The 21,244-nt window shown below is 40.0% G+C and overlaps 1 protein-coding gene across 1 annotated transcript in view; it reads left to right on the forward strand.

Moving 5' to 3' along the window:
• Nucleotides 1–21,244, forward strand: part of LCP2 (lymphocyte cytosolic protein 2) — a 53,506-nt gene that overhangs the window by 11,456 nt on the left and 20,806 nt on the right. Inside the window, exons 4-7 of the mRNA XM_070736747.1 lie at nucleotides 11,008–11,073; nucleotides 13,093–13,118; nucleotides 18,045–18,082; nucleotides 19,521–19,761. Of these exons, the coding sequence (XP_070592848.1) occupies nucleotides 11,008–11,073; nucleotides 13,093–13,118; nucleotides 18,045–18,082; nucleotides 19,521–19,761 (371 nt within the window). The remainder of the gene's footprint in view (nucleotides 1–11,007; nucleotides 11,074–13,092; nucleotides 13,119–18,044; nucleotides 18,083–19,520; nucleotides 19,762–21,244) is intronic.

Below are 21,244 nucleotides of genomic sequence, written 5' to 3' on the forward strand. Positions count from 1 at the left end.
ATCTCCTGTCCAAGTATTAATCTCTGTTTCTACTTAGTTCAGCCCAGGCGAGTCTTGGTTTCTCTACTGGGAAACTGCTTGATGGCTGGATGGCTGGCAACTACTAGAGAGATCTTTCTCCCAGCTTCTCTCAGGAAATGAAGTTCCAAAATCAGGGTATCTAGAGGGCAGAAAAAGAAACAATTGCATGTTTTGGAAGCATGGAGAGCTAGGAACTGAATAGTTACTAATCCAAAAAGTAGAATCTGAAATTTCTGTGCCTAAGGAAGCCAGGTGACATCAGTCTGGCCCATTCGATATCACAAAGAAGGCATTCTATGGGTACCGTTAGCTAGGGAACCTAAATTTGGTGGGTCCCAGAAGATGTGTCTTCTTTGCTATGGTGCCTGTCTTATAGAACTTCCTTTCTTCTGTAATTAGACTGGTCCCACCTCTTTTGATTTTTCAAAACACTGGTTATGCTGCTAGGTCTGGGGCTCCCAGGAATCAGAGATTTGTCTTGATGGCTCCATGGCTGAAGTCATTTTTAATCCTCCCTTTAATAGTTTGGTTTTTATTATGTTTATTACGACGGCTTTTTATCTTGTTTACATTTTTACAATGGCTGTTTAATTATTTTTTTATGTGCTGTAATGTAAGTGGTAGCATAGTTAAGATGCAAACACTTAAGCCTTTGTTTCCTTATTCTCGCTCTTCCCCCATACCAAGATCTACAGACAAACAAAAAGAAGGGAAGTAGAGAATAGAGGAACTGGAGGAAGGAGGAGAAACTTCTCCACTGATATTTCTGTTTTTGTGTGTTTTAACTTTAGAATGTTAAGTGAATTGCCTCTTATTTAAATCTGTTGATTCTAAAATTTTGCCAGATCATCCTTTTAATTAGCATTGGTGAGGAATCATATTTTATGTGCAGTTTTCAAGTTTGAGTATTAATGTTCTGAGAAAAAACTACTGAACTGTTCAAAAGACATTGTGGACGATTTCATTAGACCACTGAAGCCTATCCAGCCACTCCAAAAATTCTGAGTACCTCTGCTTGGATTCAGTAAGTGGTTGATCTTACTGGTTGATCCTGGCAGCTTCCTCACCAGGGATTTATATTAATTTACAACTTTATCCAGTCATTGATGCCTGTGGTGCTATCAAGTGTGCCTTGGTTGATAGTGATTTATGAAATATACTCTATTGGAGAAAAAAATCTTTTATCATTTGCTTTATATTGTGGGACGGCCACCTCACTTTTATATGACACCAGATGGCTTACAATAAAACAAATAAAACACATAATATAAAACAACATACTGTAAAAATACATAGCAGCTGGGCATGATATAAACTATCGTGTTATAAATCTCCTAGATTTTCCCTTCAGGGCAGTAGAGCTGTTGAGAAATGAAATAAGACACACAATGTAAAAGAAAAGGATGAGAAGGTAGTGGGAAAAGGACATGGCCACAATTGATCTTGCTACAGGAGAGATTATTTTATTTTCCTCTCACTGGAAAATATTTCTTTGGATGATCTTCAGTTTTTTTCAGAACCAGGAGAATCAAAATCATATCCCTCCTTTGCCATTTTTCTGATATAAACCCTTGATTTGGATTCCCCGCATGTCTGGGCTCTTGTAACCCTAACAGAAGCAACTTTCTAAAATTGTTTCTCCAATCTCAAAAATCTTTTTGTTTTTTTAAAAAAGCCTCAGTGTGGCCAAGTAACTTTTGCAAGGCAGGAAATGCAAATAGAAACAACACAGGTTTTCCTTTGGCATAACCACATTCTTGCTGATCGGGGGTAGGCCCAATAATATGAATTCTACATTACCTGACTTTTGCTTGATACACTGTTGGATAGTGGCTTTCTCTCAGGTAAGAAAAAAAAAGAATGAGATTGCCAATCAGGAAGAACATGCAACAGGATGCAGTGGGTGTATAGATTTTTGTTTTAATTCCCTCTCTCCCTCTACTCTTTTGTGGTTTGTATATTTGTTAGTCATCTAGCCTCAAAGTTCATTCTATCTTTTCTTATTGCTAGTAAAAGACTGTCTTCCATTGCCATCTTTCTGGGCCATTTCTACTACCAGTAGAAATGTTCATTACTTTTATGATCACAGGGTTCCCATCATGTGACCAAAACTGGACAAAGTATTCCAAGTGTGTCTTACCAAAGCAGTATAAAGGGATACTAACACTTTGTGTGCTCTTGATGCCCTGATTCTGTTGATGCAGCCTAGAAGACTACATTGACATTTTTGGCAGCTGAAACATACTGCTGTCTCATGCTTAAGTGATTGTGTACTAGGAGTTCTAGATCCTATCACAGTTATTGCAGACTTCTTTCTCTCTCTCTCTCTCTCTCTCCCCCTCTCTCTTTTGCTCAAGTGTAAAACCTTAATTTCTCATTACTGAATTTAGTTGGATAGAGCCTAGTGATCAAGTATGTTGAGATTCTTCTGGATTTTGACCCTATGTTCTAAAGCAGAGATGTTCAAACTTGGCAACTTTAAGATTTGTGGACTTCAACTTCCAGAATTCTGCAAGTTGAAATCCACATGTTTTAAAATTGCCAAGTTTGGGGATCCATGTTCTAAATTGTTAGCTATTCCTCCCAGATTGGTGTCATCTGCAAATTTGATGAGTTCCCCTTCCATCCCTTTGTATAAACATTTTTATGGAGAGGTATGTATGGATGGATGGATAAATCAATGCCAAGCCACAGTATAAAACCCTTTTTGCTGTTTTTGATTTGCATTGCTAATGATGCATTTTTTTCTCTGTATTTTGAACAGTATTGCTTCTTTCTCCAACTGAAAATTCTAGAATTGGTTGTGTTGTTGTTATACGTGGTATTAGCCTAAAATGACTTGAATCCTTGGATGTTGAGTTCTTTTTGCTGATTGGGAAAAAATGTTGGGTGTGTGGTATGGGCAACTGTTTACTCACAAAGACTGAATTATGCAGTCCTTTTTTAGATGGCTTGACTTTGAATTCTGAATACATGTGGTAACATTGATTGGGTTGAAGAGAGTAAGTGATGAGGCTGTTTTCTTCTTTTAGTCATCTAAGGTTCAATGTAGTTGTGTCAATCTGCTGATGAGGATTACTATTGTTTTCCACTACTGTTTTCAACCATAAGATCTTTTTCTAATCTAATAGAGATAAATAGATAGATGGTCTTAATGTACAAGATTTCATACATATGATGGAACCTCTGATCAATGTTCAAAGAGCATTGATCAAAGAGCAATGAAGTGATGTGTGGGTTAGAGAGCCAATTTGTTGAAGTTCAAATTAGGAATGTTGTATTTTTCTCTGTAGGATTATTAAGAGTAGATCAGTAATCTAGGCTTTGGAGGAAACTCTGTGATGGTTTAAATCCATATAGCCATATGGGTACTTTGACAGGATGAATAGTTTATTAATCCCCAATTTATCAAGCCTTGTAGAAATTGCTTGATTTCTGTTTTTGAAGGTCTGAGTCTAGATTAATAGCAAATATTAGCTTGAAAAGCTATAGCAACATGAATCTTCCGGGTTGGAAAATCAATAAGCTAAAGGATCCCCGATAAAAAAGTTTAAGACAACAATTAAATTGATAAATGCAAATACTTGTCATAAGAAAAATTAGCTCAATATCAACTCCTTCTACTCTATTTCTACATAAATCTAGACAAGTTTATTTTCTGGAGTCTAGTCGCTAAAGAAGCTTTCAGAGGGAACTGGCACTGAACTACAAGGATAAGAAATTGTTCATTCTTCATGTACAAGCATTAAGATTTTTAAAAAAGTGTTAAATATGCTGAACTATATAGATAACCTTTATTGTAATTTTTTTTTACTTTGGACACACTGACACACATTAAAAATTAAATTCTGTTTCCTACTCTCAAAAGTGTACACATACACATATATGTATACTACACAGAGAGAGAGACATAAAACATACATATCTCCACCATACATGTAAATATATATTTTATCTATCTATATACGTATTAAATATACATATAACTATAAACACACTCTCTCTCTCTCTCTTTCTTTCTCTCTCTCTCTCTCACACATACACAGAGTATATATATATGTGTATGTGATGTTCCTTCAATATACCAGGGTGATCCAACAGAAAATATATATATATATATATATGACGGTCTTGGCATATTTGGGTTTCTTCCCGTGTAGGATTCAGAGATTTCCCAACACGGGAAAAAACCCAAATATGCCAAGACAGTCATACCTGTACCCATGAGTGTGTGTGTGTGTGTGTGTGTGTTTGTAGAGGTATGAAGGTCTTGGCATATTCAGGTTTCTTCCCATGTAAGTTTCAGAGATTCCTAGCGATGTTTTGACGAGGTGCCACAGTGTGTTTGCCCTAGCACAAGGACAAAAGAACCAGCCTGAAGATGAAGAGTGGGACCTCGTCGAAATGTCGCCAGGAATCTCTGAAACTTACACGGGAAGAAACCCGACCTTCATATATATATAAAGCCATGCTTTTACCCTCTAAGCTGAAGGCTTTCTTCCCTTTTATCAGCTGAGCCAGCAAAAGATTACATGTTTTCCTGTCAAGTCACCTGGTACAGTGTTCCCTCGATTTTCGTGGGGGATGCGTTCCAAGACTGCCCGCGAAAGTCAAATTTCCGCGAAGTAGAGATGCGGAAGTAAATACACCATTTTTGGCTATGAACAGTATCACAAGCCTTCCCTTAACACTTTAAACCCCTAAATTACAATTTCCCATTCCCTTAGCAACCATTTAGATTATTACTCACCATGTTTATTTATTAAAGTTTATTTAAAAAAATTATTAAAGGCAGACAAAAGTTTGGTGATGACATATGACATCATCAGGCAGGAAAAACCATGGTATGGGGGGGGGGGAACTGCAAAGTATTTTTTAATTAATATTTTTGAAAAACCGTGGTATAGACTTTTCGTGAAATTCGAACCCATGAAAATCGAGGGAACGCTGTATACCCAAATATGGAAAGAAGCATGCTGCTTCCTTTTGCCTTTTAGCCCCACTTGATAAATTGGGGATTAATAAACTATTAATCCTGTCAAAATACCCATATGGCTATATGAATTTAAACCATCACAAATTTCTCTTTCGGTGTTTTCTTTTTATTTTAACTTGTTGATAGTTTATAAAGTGGTCATAAATGCAGAACTACGGTATATATTTATGCATGCTGTGTAATGATATCATGACGGGTCAAGAGATTGTTTATAACCTTATGAGGTCTCAAGCTTCCTCTTTCTGATCAAGATGGTGTGTGTGTGTGTGTGTGTGTAAGAGAAATTTGGTCTTACTAGTTCCTTCTTTATAAAAATAATTTTAAATTTAAAAGATTACTTAATACATGCATTTTGACTAACTTTCTTCATGTGCAAAAATAAAATTAAACCCAAATCTGTGAGGCTTTTGTTTTAAAGGTGACAGCGGTTTTTGAAATAGTAATGAACAGGAAAAGAAACTTCTAAAAGCTCAGTCTCACATATACAGTGGCTCTACTGTAAGAGTAAGTGAGAAGAAGGAAGGTTGACCTTTAAACTGTGGCTGCCTCTACATGGTGTTCTTTTTATTTAACACAATTTAATTTACTGGACATTGAAATCTTACCAACTAATTCCAACTATAGATTCCTGTTACTCTCTTTACAAATCAAGATCATATCCAACATTAGTTTGAATATTAGTTGCCCCGCCCAATGAATGAATGTCTGATGCATGATGTTTGAATCTATTTGGTTGGTTATTAACTTTGGGGATTTTTAGTTTTTTACATAGATTTTATACAGATTTCTCCCCTGTTTATTTCACCTGTTGTAAGGCGCCCTGAGTCTCAGGAGAAAGGTGCATGGAAATCAAATAAATACATAAACAAATAAACAAACAAACCAATAAACCAATAAACCAACCAACCAACCAACCAACAAACAAACCAATCAACAAACCAACAAACAAGATCCATGTCAGGGGTGGGTTCCAACATACCTTGCCACTGGTTCACTTCTTCATGTGCCACATGAGTGTGTGTATGTATGCTCAGTACCAAAAATCCAGCTTCTGCACATGTGCAGAAGCAAAAACTCCCAAGATGGCAGTGCCTAGAGCACCGTCGAGAGAGCCAGTTCAGGTGGAGGGCCAGCTGGCCATCTCTCTCAATTCAGCAAACAGGGGGAAATTTCTGCTACTGGGACCAACCCACCTATGATCCACGTACACTTATGAGGCAAGAGTTTGCACGATATTGTTTGACAGAAATATCTAGGGAAAACAAAATCACAGATATGTCTACATGGAGTCAAAAATCAAAATCGAAAACCAAGTTCCAAGGAAACTATTTATTTTTATTTATTTATTGGACGTATGTAAAGATATAATGGTATTTATATGCATGATACTAGTAAAAAGAAAAATAAGAAAAAACATTAGATGTAATAATATTCATATACATGATACTAGTAAAAAATATATAAAGAAACATTAGGACAGTACGGAAGGCACACTAGTGCATTTATGCACGCCCCTTACTGACCTCTTAGGAATTGGGAGAGCTCAACATTGGATAATCTAAGGATAAAGTTTTGGGGGTTAGGAGATGATACTACAGAGTCTGGTAGTGAGTTCCATGCATTAACTACTCAGTTACTAAAGTCGTATTTTCTGCAGTCGAGTTTGGAGTGGTTTACATTAAGTTTGCATCTGTTGTGTGCTCCTGTGTTGTGGTTGAAGCTGAAGTAGTCTTTGATGGGAAGGACATTGTAACATATGATTTTATGGGCTATGCTTAGATCATGTTTAAGACAATGTAGTTCTAAGCTTTCTAAACCTAGGATTGTAGGTCGAGTTTTGTAGGGTATTCGGTTGCGAGTGGAGGAGTGAAGGGTTCTCCTGGTAAAGTATCTCTGGACATTTTCTAGAGTGTTTATGTCTGAAATGCGGTGTGGGTTCCAGAAATCAGTAAATATGATGTTTCTTTTTAATGTATTCAGAATACATAGTTAAAATATGATTTTATTTCAAATTTAATATCTAATATATTGAGACATACATTTACAGCTGTGAGGTTGAACTTTGTTGAATTTCAAAGAAAGATACAAGAGATATTTTATCTGGGAACTTAAACTATGAGAACATGCAGTAATGGCATAACTAAATACGAATAAGCTGAATAAGCTGAATAAACAAGATATTACAGACCACCCTCACTCTGTAAAAGACCTTGGAATATTCATATCAAATGACCTAAGTGCCAAAGCCCACTGCAACAACATCACCAAACAGGCTTCAAGCAGTGTTCCCTCTAATTTTTTTTCGGTGTGGGCGGAAAACTATAGTGTCTGAGCAGCAGTCACTTCAGGACTGGGCGGCATATATATATAATGTTTTTAGCTGATTTTGATTTTCTTTCTCTCTTTCTTGCTCCCATTCTTTTCTATCTGTTTCTGTCTCTTTTCCTCTCTTCCTCCCTCCCTCTCTTTCCCCCTTCTCTTCTTTCTCTTTCCCTCCCCCCTCCATCCCTCTCACTCTTTCCCTCTTTCTCATCCTCCTTTCCTATTTCTCCATCCCTCCCTTTCCTTCTTTCTCTCTTCCTTCCTCTCTTTTTTCTCTCTGTCTTACTCTCTTCTTATTTTTCCTGTCCTGCAACACCACTCACTCGCACAAGTATGTTTTTTGGGGCCAGAAGCACGGGGGCTTCCTGGGAAACTTTCCTTTTTCCCTGGGACCAGGAGAAGGTGGCCGTTGGATTTGGGGTGAAAAGGCTCGGAGGCAAGAGCCCTGCCATCACCCCGAGCAATTCGCGTAACGAAGTAGACTGCTGAGACACCGGGCAGTACCCATGGGAAGGTTGGGGGAATTGCGACAGGGCGGCGGCCGGGCTTGGGCGGTGGGGGAACTGTGGTAGGCTGGCGGCTGGTTCTGGGCGGCGGCGGGTAGGGCCGCGGCAAGCCGGGGAAGCCGCGGCAAGCCAGGGAAGCCGCTGTAGGCTGGCGGCTGGTTCTGGGCGGCGGCGGGCGGGCCGCGGCAAGCTGGAGAAGCCGCAGCAAGCCGGGGAAGCCACGGTAGGCTGGCGGCCGGGTCTGGGCGGCGGAGGGCGGGCCGCAGCAAGCCGGGGAAGCTGCGGTAGGCTGGCAGCCGGGTCTCGGCAGCGGCCGGCGGGCCGCGGCAAGCCAGGAAAGCCGCGGTAGGCTGGCGGCTGGGTTTGGGCGGTGGTGGGCGTGCCGCGGCAAGCCAGCAGCCGGCTCTTGGCGGCGGGGGGAACCGCGATAGGCCGGCGGCCTGGCCCAGGGCCCCCGGTCATCACCCCCCACCCTCGTTCCCACCCCCACCCCATGGATGCTTAGAAGGCCCGGCAGCAGACCGCGCCGCCAGACCCAGGGACCCCCAACGGTTTTCTTACCTTACCAGGCCAGCAGCTAAACAACCATTTGGCTCGGGGGGGGTGTACGCGGAGAACGTCTGGGATTTAAGGGGCAGGGAAGAAAGCGGGCCTATAATTGGCCCCTTTCTTTCCCGCCTTTACTTGAAGGAACTGTTGCTGCAAACTGTTTACAGAGCAGCGGCAGTTCCTTTAATTTCAAATTCCGGCGCAGCGATTGGTCCTGTGCGCTGGAATTTGAAATTCCCAGGCTGGGGGTTAAAAACCTCTGCGCTATAGCGCGCTGCGCAGCTTAGAGGGAACTATGGCTTCAAGAGTTGGTAATTTAATTCTACGTAGCTTCTGCTCTGGTGATCTCACGCTATTAACCAGGGCATTCAAAAATTTCGCCAGACCAATCCTTGAATAGAGCTCATCTGTCTGGAACCCACTCCGCATTTTGGACATAAACACTCTAGAAAATGTCCAGAGATACTTTACCAGAAGAGCCCTCCACTCCTCCACTTGCAACAAAATATCCTGCACAACTAGACTTACAATCCTAGGTTTAGAAAGCTTAGAACTACATTGTCTTAAACATGATCTAAGCATAGACCATAAAATCATATGCTACAATGTCCCTCCTGTCAATGACAACTTCAGCTTCAACCACAACAACACACGGACACACAACAGATACAAACTTAACGTAAACTGCTCTAAACTCAACTGCAGGAAATACGATTTTAGTAACCGAGTAGTTGATGTATGGAACTCACTACCAGACTCTGTAGTATCATCACCTAATCCCCAAAACTTTACACTTAGACTATCCACTGTTGACCTTTCCCGATTCCTAAGAGGTCAGTGCATAAGTGCATTTAAACAATTTATATTATATAAATACCATCGTTTCATGATAATAATATTTGTATTATGTAATGGATTAGCATGTTATAACAATTACTTGTGGGGGGGAAATTCTGTTAATTTTGTTGTTAAAAATTTAGAAGGCCAATGTATGCTAATATGCTGTGAAAAGGACTCTGAGTCTTTGTTTCTTCACAACTCCTTGTGGTTCTACCCTATTTTATCATAGTTATATCCTAATAGGCTCACTGACCTCATTAGGCATGTGAGATATTATGAAATACACCTGGATATTACATATAATCACATGAGCCATTACATTGCTTTTGATGTATATGGGTGTCTGTTATTGTCTTGTGATGCCTTCCTCTCCAATCTGCTTTCTCTGCAAGGGGGGGGGGGGATATCTAACAAATACTAATTGCAATCATATGATTGAAGTGGGTTGCAATGGTCATGAATATGGGCACTGGTGTTAAGGTTATTTTTTCAGCAACATCATAACTTGGAATGGTTACTGAATAAGGCAGTTATAAGCAAAGAGCACCTATACCCATGTTGGCAAACCTATGGCATTTATTTTATTTATTTATTGGATTTGTATGCATGCGTGACACAGGTGGCATATGGAGCCATATCAGAGAGCATACAAAGTGTTGCCCTATGTCAGCTCCAGTGCACATGGCCAGCTGATTTTTGGCCTACTTTTAGGGCATTTTTGCTCTCCCCAGGCTTCAGGGAACCCTCCTGAAGTCAGGGGATGGCAAAAAATGGCCCAACAACCCAATCAGAAGTTAGTTTCTGAATTTCTGTTTGGCCTGTTGGGCCACTTTTTGCCATCACCAGGCTTCAGGAGTCTGTTGTGATGATTCTATGCATGTTGTGCACATATATGGGGAGAGGGCATGGGTGTGGGAAGCCCCCTGAAGCCAGGGGATGGTGACAAACAGCTCAACGGGCCAACCAGGAGTTCATTTTCGAACTTCCATTTGGCCTGTTTGGCCATTTTTCGTCATTCCCAGGCTTCAGCAATCTATTGTGGGGCCTGTGTGCAAATGTGGAGGACAGCGGGGGGGGGAGTGTGAATGTGGGGGGGGGGGGTTGCACATACACAGAGAGGGCATGGGTATGAGCATGTGCACTAGCGTGCCCACACACACTCTTAGCACAAGAACCAAAAAATGTTTGCCATCATTGACCTATATTTTAATTTACTTTAGTCTTCAAAGAAAGACTTTATCTTTCTTGTGAAGCCTGTTTTTGTCTCTAGTGCTACCAATTAATTATTTTTTACCTTTTGTATTTTATTTATTTTTGTCTATTTTTTTCTTCTTATTGCATTAAAGCCTTTAGCTTGCCATATTTTTAGTAAGTATTATAATTGCACAATTCATTCATGTTTTAAAATGTAATATACTATACTGTAATACAATATTTATTATTATTATTATTATTATTATTATTATTATTATTATTATTATTATTGTTATTATTGTTATTATTGTTATTATTTAGATTTGTATGCCACCCCACTCCAAATACTCTGAACATATAATATAATACAATAGACTTTGACACTTTTGCTAGAACTCATGTAATATTTCTATTCAATATTGTATTTTTAAAAAATTAATTGAATAAATTCAGATGTTTTTGAGCTAAATACTGGATATCTAGCTCTACCTAGTATGTAAAACCAAATTTAACATACCATACCCAATTTAATATAATAATTGTTTTATTAATAGCTCCTTGTTTCTTTTCTCATCTCAGCATTCTAAGCAAATTAAGTCAGGAAATAAACCGACATGAAGAAAAAAGAAGCATCTTTCCAAAAAGGTAGGAAATGTTTAGTATATTTCTGTTGTAACAACAATAAATGAAAACTTTCCAGTTACTTGCTGCCATTAAAGGGCAGGGGAAGATGAAAATCCAGCTGTTAGGATGAATGTAACGGCTTTCAACTGTGTCTTCTTGATACACTATTAATTGCCAAAACTCATCCAAGGAAGGAATTGTAAAAGCAAACTTAGTTCAGCCCAAATCATTCCAGTATGGATCAAAAGTCTGAATTTTAAAACTCAACATGAGTGGCATAACATCTTGTAACAGAACACGTTTTATTAAACACCAGCAGAATCTATTATGTTAATAAGTGTATGACTCAGCACTTTCCTCCTCTTGAATAGATGCTGGGTTTTCTTCATCCAATTCAGCTGTACAACTATTGCTTATAGGGAGAAATTACCAGGAGTTTCATTCTTGGTTAGTGCACTAAATTAGTTAATCTGAAAGTCTCTCTGAAAGGCTTTAATATTTTCAGTTTCACCAGCAGATTCCAAAACCAGTTCCTAAAACAGAAACTTGATAAACTCTTTATCTTCATTGAAGGTTGGGTGGAGAAGGGGACCAATGGGCAATAAACATGTATGGGGGAAATGGTGGGAAATAGAGAGTGGGGATTGACATTGTGAGAAAGACCAAAGATGCACAGAACCAGTTTGTGCCAGTCTCAAAGCCATGATGCCTGAACAGTCTAGGAATGGAATGTGGGTTGCTCCAAACATTCAAGCAGTTCTCACAACACCTATGCAGCTCTCCATTGGCAAAACTGGTCAAAGAAAAAGGTCTGGGTTGGGGATGGTGTGTGTGTGTGTGTGTGTGTGTGTGGAATATACATAACCTTTTGCTTTGGAACTTTAGTTTTAGCCTGATTTTACTGCAGCCAGCAATCTTTAGTAAAAGAATGGAGTTGAAGGTCTTTCTTTCTTAAGGGATCTGAACGGGGTATGTCTGACACTAATGTTATGTAGTTATAGTTGAGAAGGCTCATTTATAAGCCATTTTCATCTCTGAATTTTGTTTACAACAAGGGCTCAGATTCTTTTTTCTTACTGAGGCAAGAATTAGGCATTGAAAGCCAGTGACATGTGCTTCTTTGCAAAATGTACTGTAACACTCAGAAGGCTTCTGAGTATTTTTGGCCTCTGCAAACAGCACCCAAGAAATGAAGTGTTAGGTAGTTTCACAATCTAGTGTTGCCCTGTCACATATTTTATTGCTAATTAGAAAATCTTCTTTCAAGGGCAAAGGACTCAAGGCAGAAATAATGTGGCCCTCCATTTTCAGCAACTCCATTCTGACTCCAGTGTTGAATATATTTCTTGAAATAAGTGTCATTAATTTCAGTGCCTCAGGCTCTTAGTCTCATTAGCTTCACAGTTGACTCCAATAGCTTGCAATAAGAATGCAGCAAAAGAAAAACCAAAAACCACCACCCTCTAAAGAAAGCTCAGCTTGTGAGAATGTTTTTTTTAAGCATCTGAATACTTAGTCTGAGAAGAAACAGAAAGTGCACAAATATCTAAACAATATATTTGCACATAGCAAAACTTGTACAGCTGCTTGGATGTGAGAGGGTTCATCCATGAAGGCAAGCACTATCTAGGAGTATTTAGAATGGATTGTGCTGACAAAAGCAGGAAAAAGTACTTTTTTTGTTTTTTGGGATGCAAGGAAAGAGAGATAGAACTGCTCTTTGGCCAGGGCTGGATTGGAGACATATTCATATCCTCAACAAATGGTAAGCCAGAGCAAATTCAAGACACTTGAATTAACCTGTCAGGCGCAAGCAAACAGAACTGCTCATGAATTGTCTCAAGCAGACACTTTATTGTTATAATAATTTCACCAGACTGAATGCATTCCCTTAGGAATGCCCAGACAAGGCTTCAGGAATGTCCACTCTTAACATCTCCCTCCAGGTTAGCTGGAGATTACTCCACACATAACCTAGGTTTCTTTTCATTGTCATCACATAAAAATCTAATTTGCTTATTTCCTCTTCTAATTTTACAGAACACAGAAATCTCCTGAACATATAGGTAAAAAAAAATAATCATGCTGGTAACCAGTTTTTTGTTTTGTTTTTTGTTTTTAATATTTCTATTCAATGGTATGGCTTTAGGCTATGTTGGTTATAGTTCAAAGTTAGAGAAATCAATGCAAAATGTTAAACATGATGTTTAATTTAAACGATTTCCAAGATAAATAAATGAAATCAATTTACCTTGGAGCCAATAGTTGATACATAATAATGGCTTTTAAAACAATAAAAGTTGAAGGATGGAAGCGTTAAATAAAAATTTAGCACAAGCATAAAAACATTTTTTCTACTTCTCCTACAATGCCATACTAAAAGAAATAATTGGATTCCTATTTTGCCGCTGTAAACCCATTCATAGTTTGGGCTTCCACTAAAGCCATGTAAATTGAACAGATAAATAAAGCAGGACTGTTTACAAAACTTGCATCTTGCTCACGGTTCAGACTTATCTCTTTCTTCCATTCATTTGGATCACCAGGATTGAAGACTTTAGTTCAAAAAAGATGAAAACAGCATTGTGTCATTGCAATAGAACTCCACCTCTTTCATACATTGAGTGTGATGCTGCAATACACATTCAGAAGGAATGGAGGTCACAACATAGTGCTGCATTTGTTATTTGATCTTTTGAAATTATGGTTACCCAGAATCAAAACAAAACTATCTAAGAGAATATCACATATATTGTTTCGATACTGATTAATCATAGGAACTGTTTTCACCTCAGCGTCAACTTTCTCCATTGACCATGTGATTTTGCTCTAAAATCCCTCCCTCTAACCCAATGAGACAATTGTAAGTCATGTTTAACTACACCAGTAATAACCTAAAATTAAAATATAATTCAACAATAGCATCAACATATATAAAATTTGTTATCTTTGCAACTAAAGTTAGATGTGCAGTAGGGAGTATTCTAAGAAGTTGGTTTGTGAACTGGGGAGAAATATTATCGTGTTTCCCCGAAAGTAAGACAGTGTCTTACTTTCTTTTTACCCCCAAAAGCCCCACCACGTCTTACTTTCGGGGTATGTCTTACATTGGAAACACGCGAGACAGGCGTCCACCCACCCCCAGCCCCATACCGCTTTAGGGGCCGGACGATTGGGGGGGGCGGGGGGGCGCGAGGCAAAGGAAGTGAAGGGAACTACGGGCGCCAGGAAGGTGCAGAGCCAGGTGCGAGCGTCGCGGCGCGCGTGTCCTTTCAGACCCCCCCCGCCGTTTCCCGCCTCAACTCGCAGGAAAAACAATCCAGGCTCGCCAACCCGGAAATGCGAGGCGAAGGACGGAAGTTGTAGAACTTCCGTTTTTCCGAGTGACCCCGCATTTCCGGGTTGGCGAGCCTGGATTGTTTTTCCTGCGAGCGAGAATTCTCCATCTTCCGCTGAAGGGGTTGTGGCGTTTCGGACCAGCGCCGTCCTTCGCTTTGCCAAGCCGGGGAAGAGGCGGTGGCGGCGAGGCAAAGGATGGCTCTCCCCTCTGCTCGGCTCGCTTTGGACCAGCGCCATCCTCCGCCTCGCCGCGGCGCCACCGCCTCTTCCCCGGCTTGGCAAAGCGAAGGACGGCGCTGGTGCCCGCTAAGCCTTCTGCGCCTGACTCGGCAAGGCGAGAGGGAAGAAGGAGAAGCGCAAGTGGATGTGGAGCGCCCGGGAGGCATTTATCCGCCCGGGAGGCATTTATCCGTCCTTCGCGTTGACAGCGCTGGTCTGAAGCGAGCTGAGCGGGCGGACCAGCACCATCAAAGCGAAGGACGGATAAACGCCTCCCAGGCGGATAAATGCCTCCCGGGCGGATAAATGCCTCCCGGGCGCTCCGCATCCACTTGCGCTTCTCCTTCTCCCCTCTCGCCTCGCCGAGTCAGGCGCAGAAGGCTTAGCGGGGGTCCCCGGGCGGCGGGACGACTCCCTTTCCCTGCCCCTGCTGTCCCGAGGCCATGTCCACGGGCTCGCTGAGCGATGCCGAAGACCTCCCCGAGGCGGAGATCCTGGGCAGCCTGAAAATGGACCGCTGCCGCTCGCCGGCCGCTCCACGCCACCGCCCCGCGCAAGGCTACCTTCACCCTGTCAATTTGGTGAGTGGAGGCGGGAAACGGCGGGGGGGTCTGAAAGGACACGCGCGACGCGACGCTCGCACCTGGCTCCGAGCCTTCCCGCACCCGTAGTTCCCAAGCGGGCGGCGGCTTGCAGCGAAGGCGCTCATCCCAGCAACCGACCCGCACCGAGGAAAATCCTTTGTGCCTTGCCGCCGAGCTCTCCCACCTGCTCGGCGGCCGCAAGCCTCTCCCTGCCACCGCGCTGCCGAGGGAACCGCCGCCAGGGCTGCTGCCGCGCTGCCGAGCAGATCAGTTGCTGGGCGGCTGAAGAAACCTTCCCTGGGACGTCATCGGGCTCCCCCCCCCCCCCGGCAATACCCCCGTGTTGTCCCGAAAGTAAGACATATGTCTTACTTTCGGGGTACGGCTTATATTAGCCGACCCCCCTGAAACCCTCCATACGTCTTACAATCGGGGGTGTCTTACTATCAGGGAAACACGGTACATACTGCCTTCCTCCCAGTTATTAAATAGCGTCAACTGTAGTCAACTCTCTCCCAACGTTTACCTATTTATTAGCATTTTATTCAACAAGTTCCTTTGAACTCATCATTTTTTCATCCGCCCCTTTTATATTAATGGCGACAACTTCTCTTCAGGCTTCCAGCTAGAGATAGGAGAGTAGAACAGACGCCTACTATTTTCACTTTAGCTTTAACAATATTGTGAAATGTATGTTTAATTGAAAATACTGTACAGTAGTTCTGTTTTTCCTCATTGTGTGTCCAGAAAATGTTGAAACTGGATTTTCATTACTTATTTGTCATGTACCAGTCCATTTCAATTATTTTTCCTTAGTTCAGGGCTAGTAATGGAAATATTGCCTAATTAATTTTATAAGTTACATAGTCAGCAGGATTTGTCTTCTTCCTACCTGGTCTTCTTGGGGCTCTTCCTTTGTATTTCACATATTTTAACCATTGAAATGTTCAAACATCTCAAGATGGAAAAAGAGGATCCTCCCAGAAAAGCCAAGCAGAATCCTGATAAGAAACTAACCATATTCCTGCCTCAGTGCTTATCAGGATTCCTGATTATCTTCATGACTGGCTGATACCATGCTGAAAGGGAAGGGCAGTAAAACAGAGGGGGGGAAATAGCCATTACGAAATGGACGTTCATAAGTCAGGATGACACTATTTAGTGGTGATGCAGAACAGACATAACAGAGGCAGGATAGGGATTGTCATTGGAAACTTGGGGATGGGGTAAAAAAAATAGGATTGCCATTTTTTTGCCAACATAAAAGGATAGATGTATGATATTTTAAAAAATCTTTGATTTTTAAAATTATTTTAAAAAATCTTTGAGGATTAACTGCAGCATTCTAAAAAGATGGCAGGCAAGAACATCAGGAGATCAAAGTCTAGCTTACAAACAAGGCAAGACATTTTCCTGCCTGAGGTGAAAGAGAAGATAGCTCTCTCTGTGTCCCATGTACAGACAAATTGGCAGTTCAACCTTTTTTTTTCTGTCTCCCACTCACACCTGACGAGAACAGACTAATGATGGGATGCAGGCCATAGAGCCTGATATACACAATTGTGTTTTCCACTTCATTAGCACTAATCCATTTACTCAAGTTACTATTCCCTCAAACACTTCCTCCTGGAACCTTGTTCTTACCAATGCAATTGAGTTGGAGAAGGGGTGGGTTCCAACTTACCTCAATGCCGGTTCGTTTCCTCCCACTCCATGTGGCTGAATGCGCTTCATGTGGGCACACATGCACAGGGCAACCCCCCCCCCCCAAATTAAATAAAAATAAAAATAAAAGTGTGACACATGCACAGTGCTAGAAACTCACCTTCTGCGGCTGCGCAGAATAAAATAAAATCAGAAAAATATTTTTTTAAAAGATGGCGGTGCCCATAGACTGGCACCAACTGATCTGGTTCAGTGACCTCATTGTGACATCACCAGTAGGTCGCTATCAGTTTGGCCGAACTGATCCTAACCAGGAGAAACCCATCTCTGATTTGGAGGTGGTATGGTCTGTTTTTTGTTTGTTTTTTAAATACAAGGTAGGGAGATCTTATGAAGCCATGCTCTTAATTTATATATTCTCCCAAGAGGTGTCATAAGAGTGCTATGATCTTAATTAACAAATACATAAAAATAAAACTCACTCTTAAACTACTAAATCATAGCTAATTGTGCTAACAGAATTAAGTCAAAATGGAAGTACTGACTGTCAAAGATTTTTGCCATCCTAATAAATAAATACCACTTATTTATGTCCTTGTTGCTATTTGAATTGTGAAATTGTTTTCTTTTTTATATTAACTGAGGCTATATTATTTCATCATTTCTTAGGAAATATGATTTATTGCTCATATTTCTGCTTCAATTAAGGGTCATTTGGGTATACATTTTCATCACTCAATATCCACAATACAGTATAATCAGAATCTCCGCTAGTGACTGAAAACATTTTTTGTATTATCTAACCATGATTATGCTGATGTAACAGGGCAACCTTCACACTGACTTAACAATGTCAAGGTGAAATCAGAAGATGCTATAAGTCACTGATAGAGAAAAATGGCCATAACCTGATATATTAAATGTCAAAACAGGGCTCTTGAAATTTCATGTTCTGTCATTTTCAGTGTAATACATTCAAATATTCAACTGAGACAGACAAATAACATTGTGGAGGGATGATCATGACCTATCAGATAATATATACATGACTTTATCAGTTCCTTTTCCTTTACCAACGTCTGCTAATTGTGCATTAACAATTAACTGGGGAACCATTCCTATCTTTGATGTTTATATCCTTCTGCATATTGAGAAATATATTATTTTTTTACTGTTTTTCCACAGAATATAAACCAGAGGAGGGTGATGGCTGGTCCTCGTTTGTAAGTATATTTTGGAATTTGAGGCAAGAATTACACTTGTTCTAAAGAATACACAGGAAAAAAAATAAAGTTGGTTAACTGAAAATGTATATTAATTTAATTTGCAACTTAATTTATTATGATTGCTTCACATAAATAGAATTTTTTTTGTAGCTATACAAATGATGATTATTTCTCAGTAGTAAATTTTGATGAAGTTCTAGATAAACATAGATTGTGCACTTAAATCTTGGTTTTAAATAGATATGTTTGAAAGAAATGGGATTGTAGCAAACATAACAAAACTGTTACTGTAGTCTTCATTTTACTTTGCTAATAATTTGGGGGTGAAGCTACTATTAAAATGTGACAATGTGTATATTTTAGTATTGTTGTTAATCTTTGTAAGTCATTCTGAGTTGTGTATGAATGAACAGTCATAGAGTTATGGATGTCCATGTGCCGCCTCTATGTTGGTTGAGACAGGCAGGATTCCCTTGAATACAATTGGTTGGGGGTCAAGGGAAAGGGAAGGTTTTGCCTTCTCTTTCTAATCAAGATCCCCATGTACAATTGGTGGGCCACTGTGTGACACAGAATGCTGGACTCAATGGACGTTGGCCTGATTCAGCATTGTTTTTCTTATGTTCTTATGTTCTTAAGTTATCCATGAATGGTCATATACATTAAACTTGTAAATGAATCCAGTTTTTTGAAGAACATTATTTTGTTTCAAAAAGCCCAAAATATCAGAAATAATTCAACTTTCTAATGAAACCTATTATGCGTTTCAAGAACAGATAAACATGTTTGAAGAAAGTGAATTCTGTGTATCATCCTTTAAATTACCAAGTTTCTAATTGTCACAGATTCTGAAAGCAACTTATTTCCCTGACAAAGCTAAATGAATAATGCCTTTCAAATCAGTCATTGGGGAGACAGCAGTATATAAATGTCATATTTTTTTTAAAAAAATTACTACGCTTCGACTAGTGCTACAGTAGTTAGTATAATCTTGAAAATTAAGGAATATGTTGTTAGCTTTTTTACAATCTTATCAGAGTAATCACTATAAATAGAATCATTAGCTTCTGGAGTATGGAACAAGATTGACTAGTGTATGCATGGTTCTTTTAGGATATTATTGGTTTATTATATTACTGATTTTATTATGTATTCTGATCATATTTTATTATTGTTGTATTTATGTCACTTATTAGCCGCTCTGAGTCCGTTTTGGAATGAGCGGCATATAAATACAGTAAGTAAGTAAGTAAGTAAGTAAGTAAGTAAGTAAGTAAGTAAGTAAGTAAGTAAGTAAGTAAATAGATAAGTGTGTGCATGTTTGTGTATTAAATGTTACTCTTGGTTGTGGCTTGTGATAGAATTCATTCTGTACCCTGAAAGGTAATCTTAAAATGATAGATTGTTTGGAAAAAGGACACATCTGTTCTGACAGGATGAAAGTGACGAAAATGATTATGAAACCCCGGATGAAGATCAGACTGGGGATGGTTTTGATTATGAAACGCCCAATGATCAAGATGGGCTTGAGGATGAAAATTATGAGCGTCCTCCATTAAATGATGAATCGTCAATTGAGGATGCAGATTATGAACCTCCTCCATCAAATGATGAGGACAATCCCCGCAATCCTATATTTCCTCACAAAGTAATTCCAGCCACTTCGGACTACATAGGTAACTATTTTAAATCTGATTTGAAGCAGCTCATAATTCAAATAATAGCAAGGGGAGATGTAGTATTTAGCAGAAGAGATGTGGAGAACTATTCCCATTGAATAATAATAGCAACAATATTCTGATTCCTTAAAATAATTCTTTCAAGTCTGCCAAGACGGATTTTGACAGGCTTGAGCGCTGGGTCCTAGCTAATAAAATGAAATTCAATGTAGAGAAAAGTAAAGTCCCACACTTAGGTAAAAAAAAACCAAAGTAAACATATAACCTGAGTGAAACTAGGCTCAATAGAAGGGACTGTGAGAAGAATCGTGGAGTCCTAGTGAACAACCAGTTAAACATAAGTCAGCAGTGTGCAGTGGCAGCCAAAAAAGCCAATACAATCCTAAATTGCATTAACAGAGGGATATAATTTAGTGAAGTATTAATACCACTCTATAAAGCAGAGATGGTGAACCCTTTTTGGTAGGCATGCCAAAAATGTACATATGTGTGTGCGTGCTAGCATATGCGCATGTGCTCATACCTATTCCCTCTCCCCACGCATGCTCACCCCTGTGCTGCCCCCTGTGAATGTGCACAACTCCCTTCACCCCCTCACATATGCACAGTCCTCATTGAAGCCTGGGATGGTGAAAAAAAACCAGTCCAATGGGCAAACCCGAAGTCCATTTCCTAAACGTCTGGTTGGCCCATTGGGCCATTTTTCAAACTCTGGGGCTTCAGGAAAGCTTCCCTTGAGTTTGGGTCACCACACTATAAAAAAAAAAGATATTGAGACTCTTAAAAAAGTGCTGATCAAGGATAATCACTGAACTGGAGACTAAAATGTATGAAGGGACATTGCAGGAACTGGGCATGGATAGTCTAGCAAAGAGAAAGACCAGGGGAGACGTGATAGCAGTGTTCCAATATTTGAGTGGCTGCCACAGAGAGGATGGAGTCAAGCTATTTTCCAAAGCACCTGAAGGCCAGACAAGGAATAATGGATGGAAACTGATCAAGGAGAGATTCAATCTAGAAATAAGGAGGAACTTTCTGACAGTGAGAGCAATCAAACAATGGAACAGCTTGCCCTTGGACGTTGTGAGAACTTCATCACTAGAGACTTTCAAGAGGAGATTGGACTGCCATTTGTCAGAAATGGTGTAGGGTCTCCTGCTTGAGAAGGGGTTGGAGTAGATGACCTACAAGGTCTCTTTCAACTCTATTAATCTGATGAATTCATTCTTTAAAATGTTTGCATGCTCTGTCAAGCTGCATTATGGAATTCATTGATGGTTTCTGAAAACCATCCTAAATATAAATATAAAAGTAAATTAAAATGTCTATAGAATTAAAGTGTCTATAAAATTATACATCCTGACCACTTTTTATCTAGATTACTATAATTACTAGATTACTATAATGTACTTGGGGCTGCTCATAAAGAATATTCAGAAACTGTAATGCACCAGTCTGCATGCTCTGGGTTCTCAAAATT

This window comes from Erythrolamprus reginae, chromosome 2 (assembly GCF_031021105.1).
Source record: "Erythrolamprus reginae isolate rEryReg1 chromosome 2, rEryReg1.hap1, whole genome shotgun sequence".
NCBI lineage: Eukaryota > Metazoa > Chordata > Lepidosauria > Squamata > Dipsadidae > Erythrolamprus > Erythrolamprus reginae.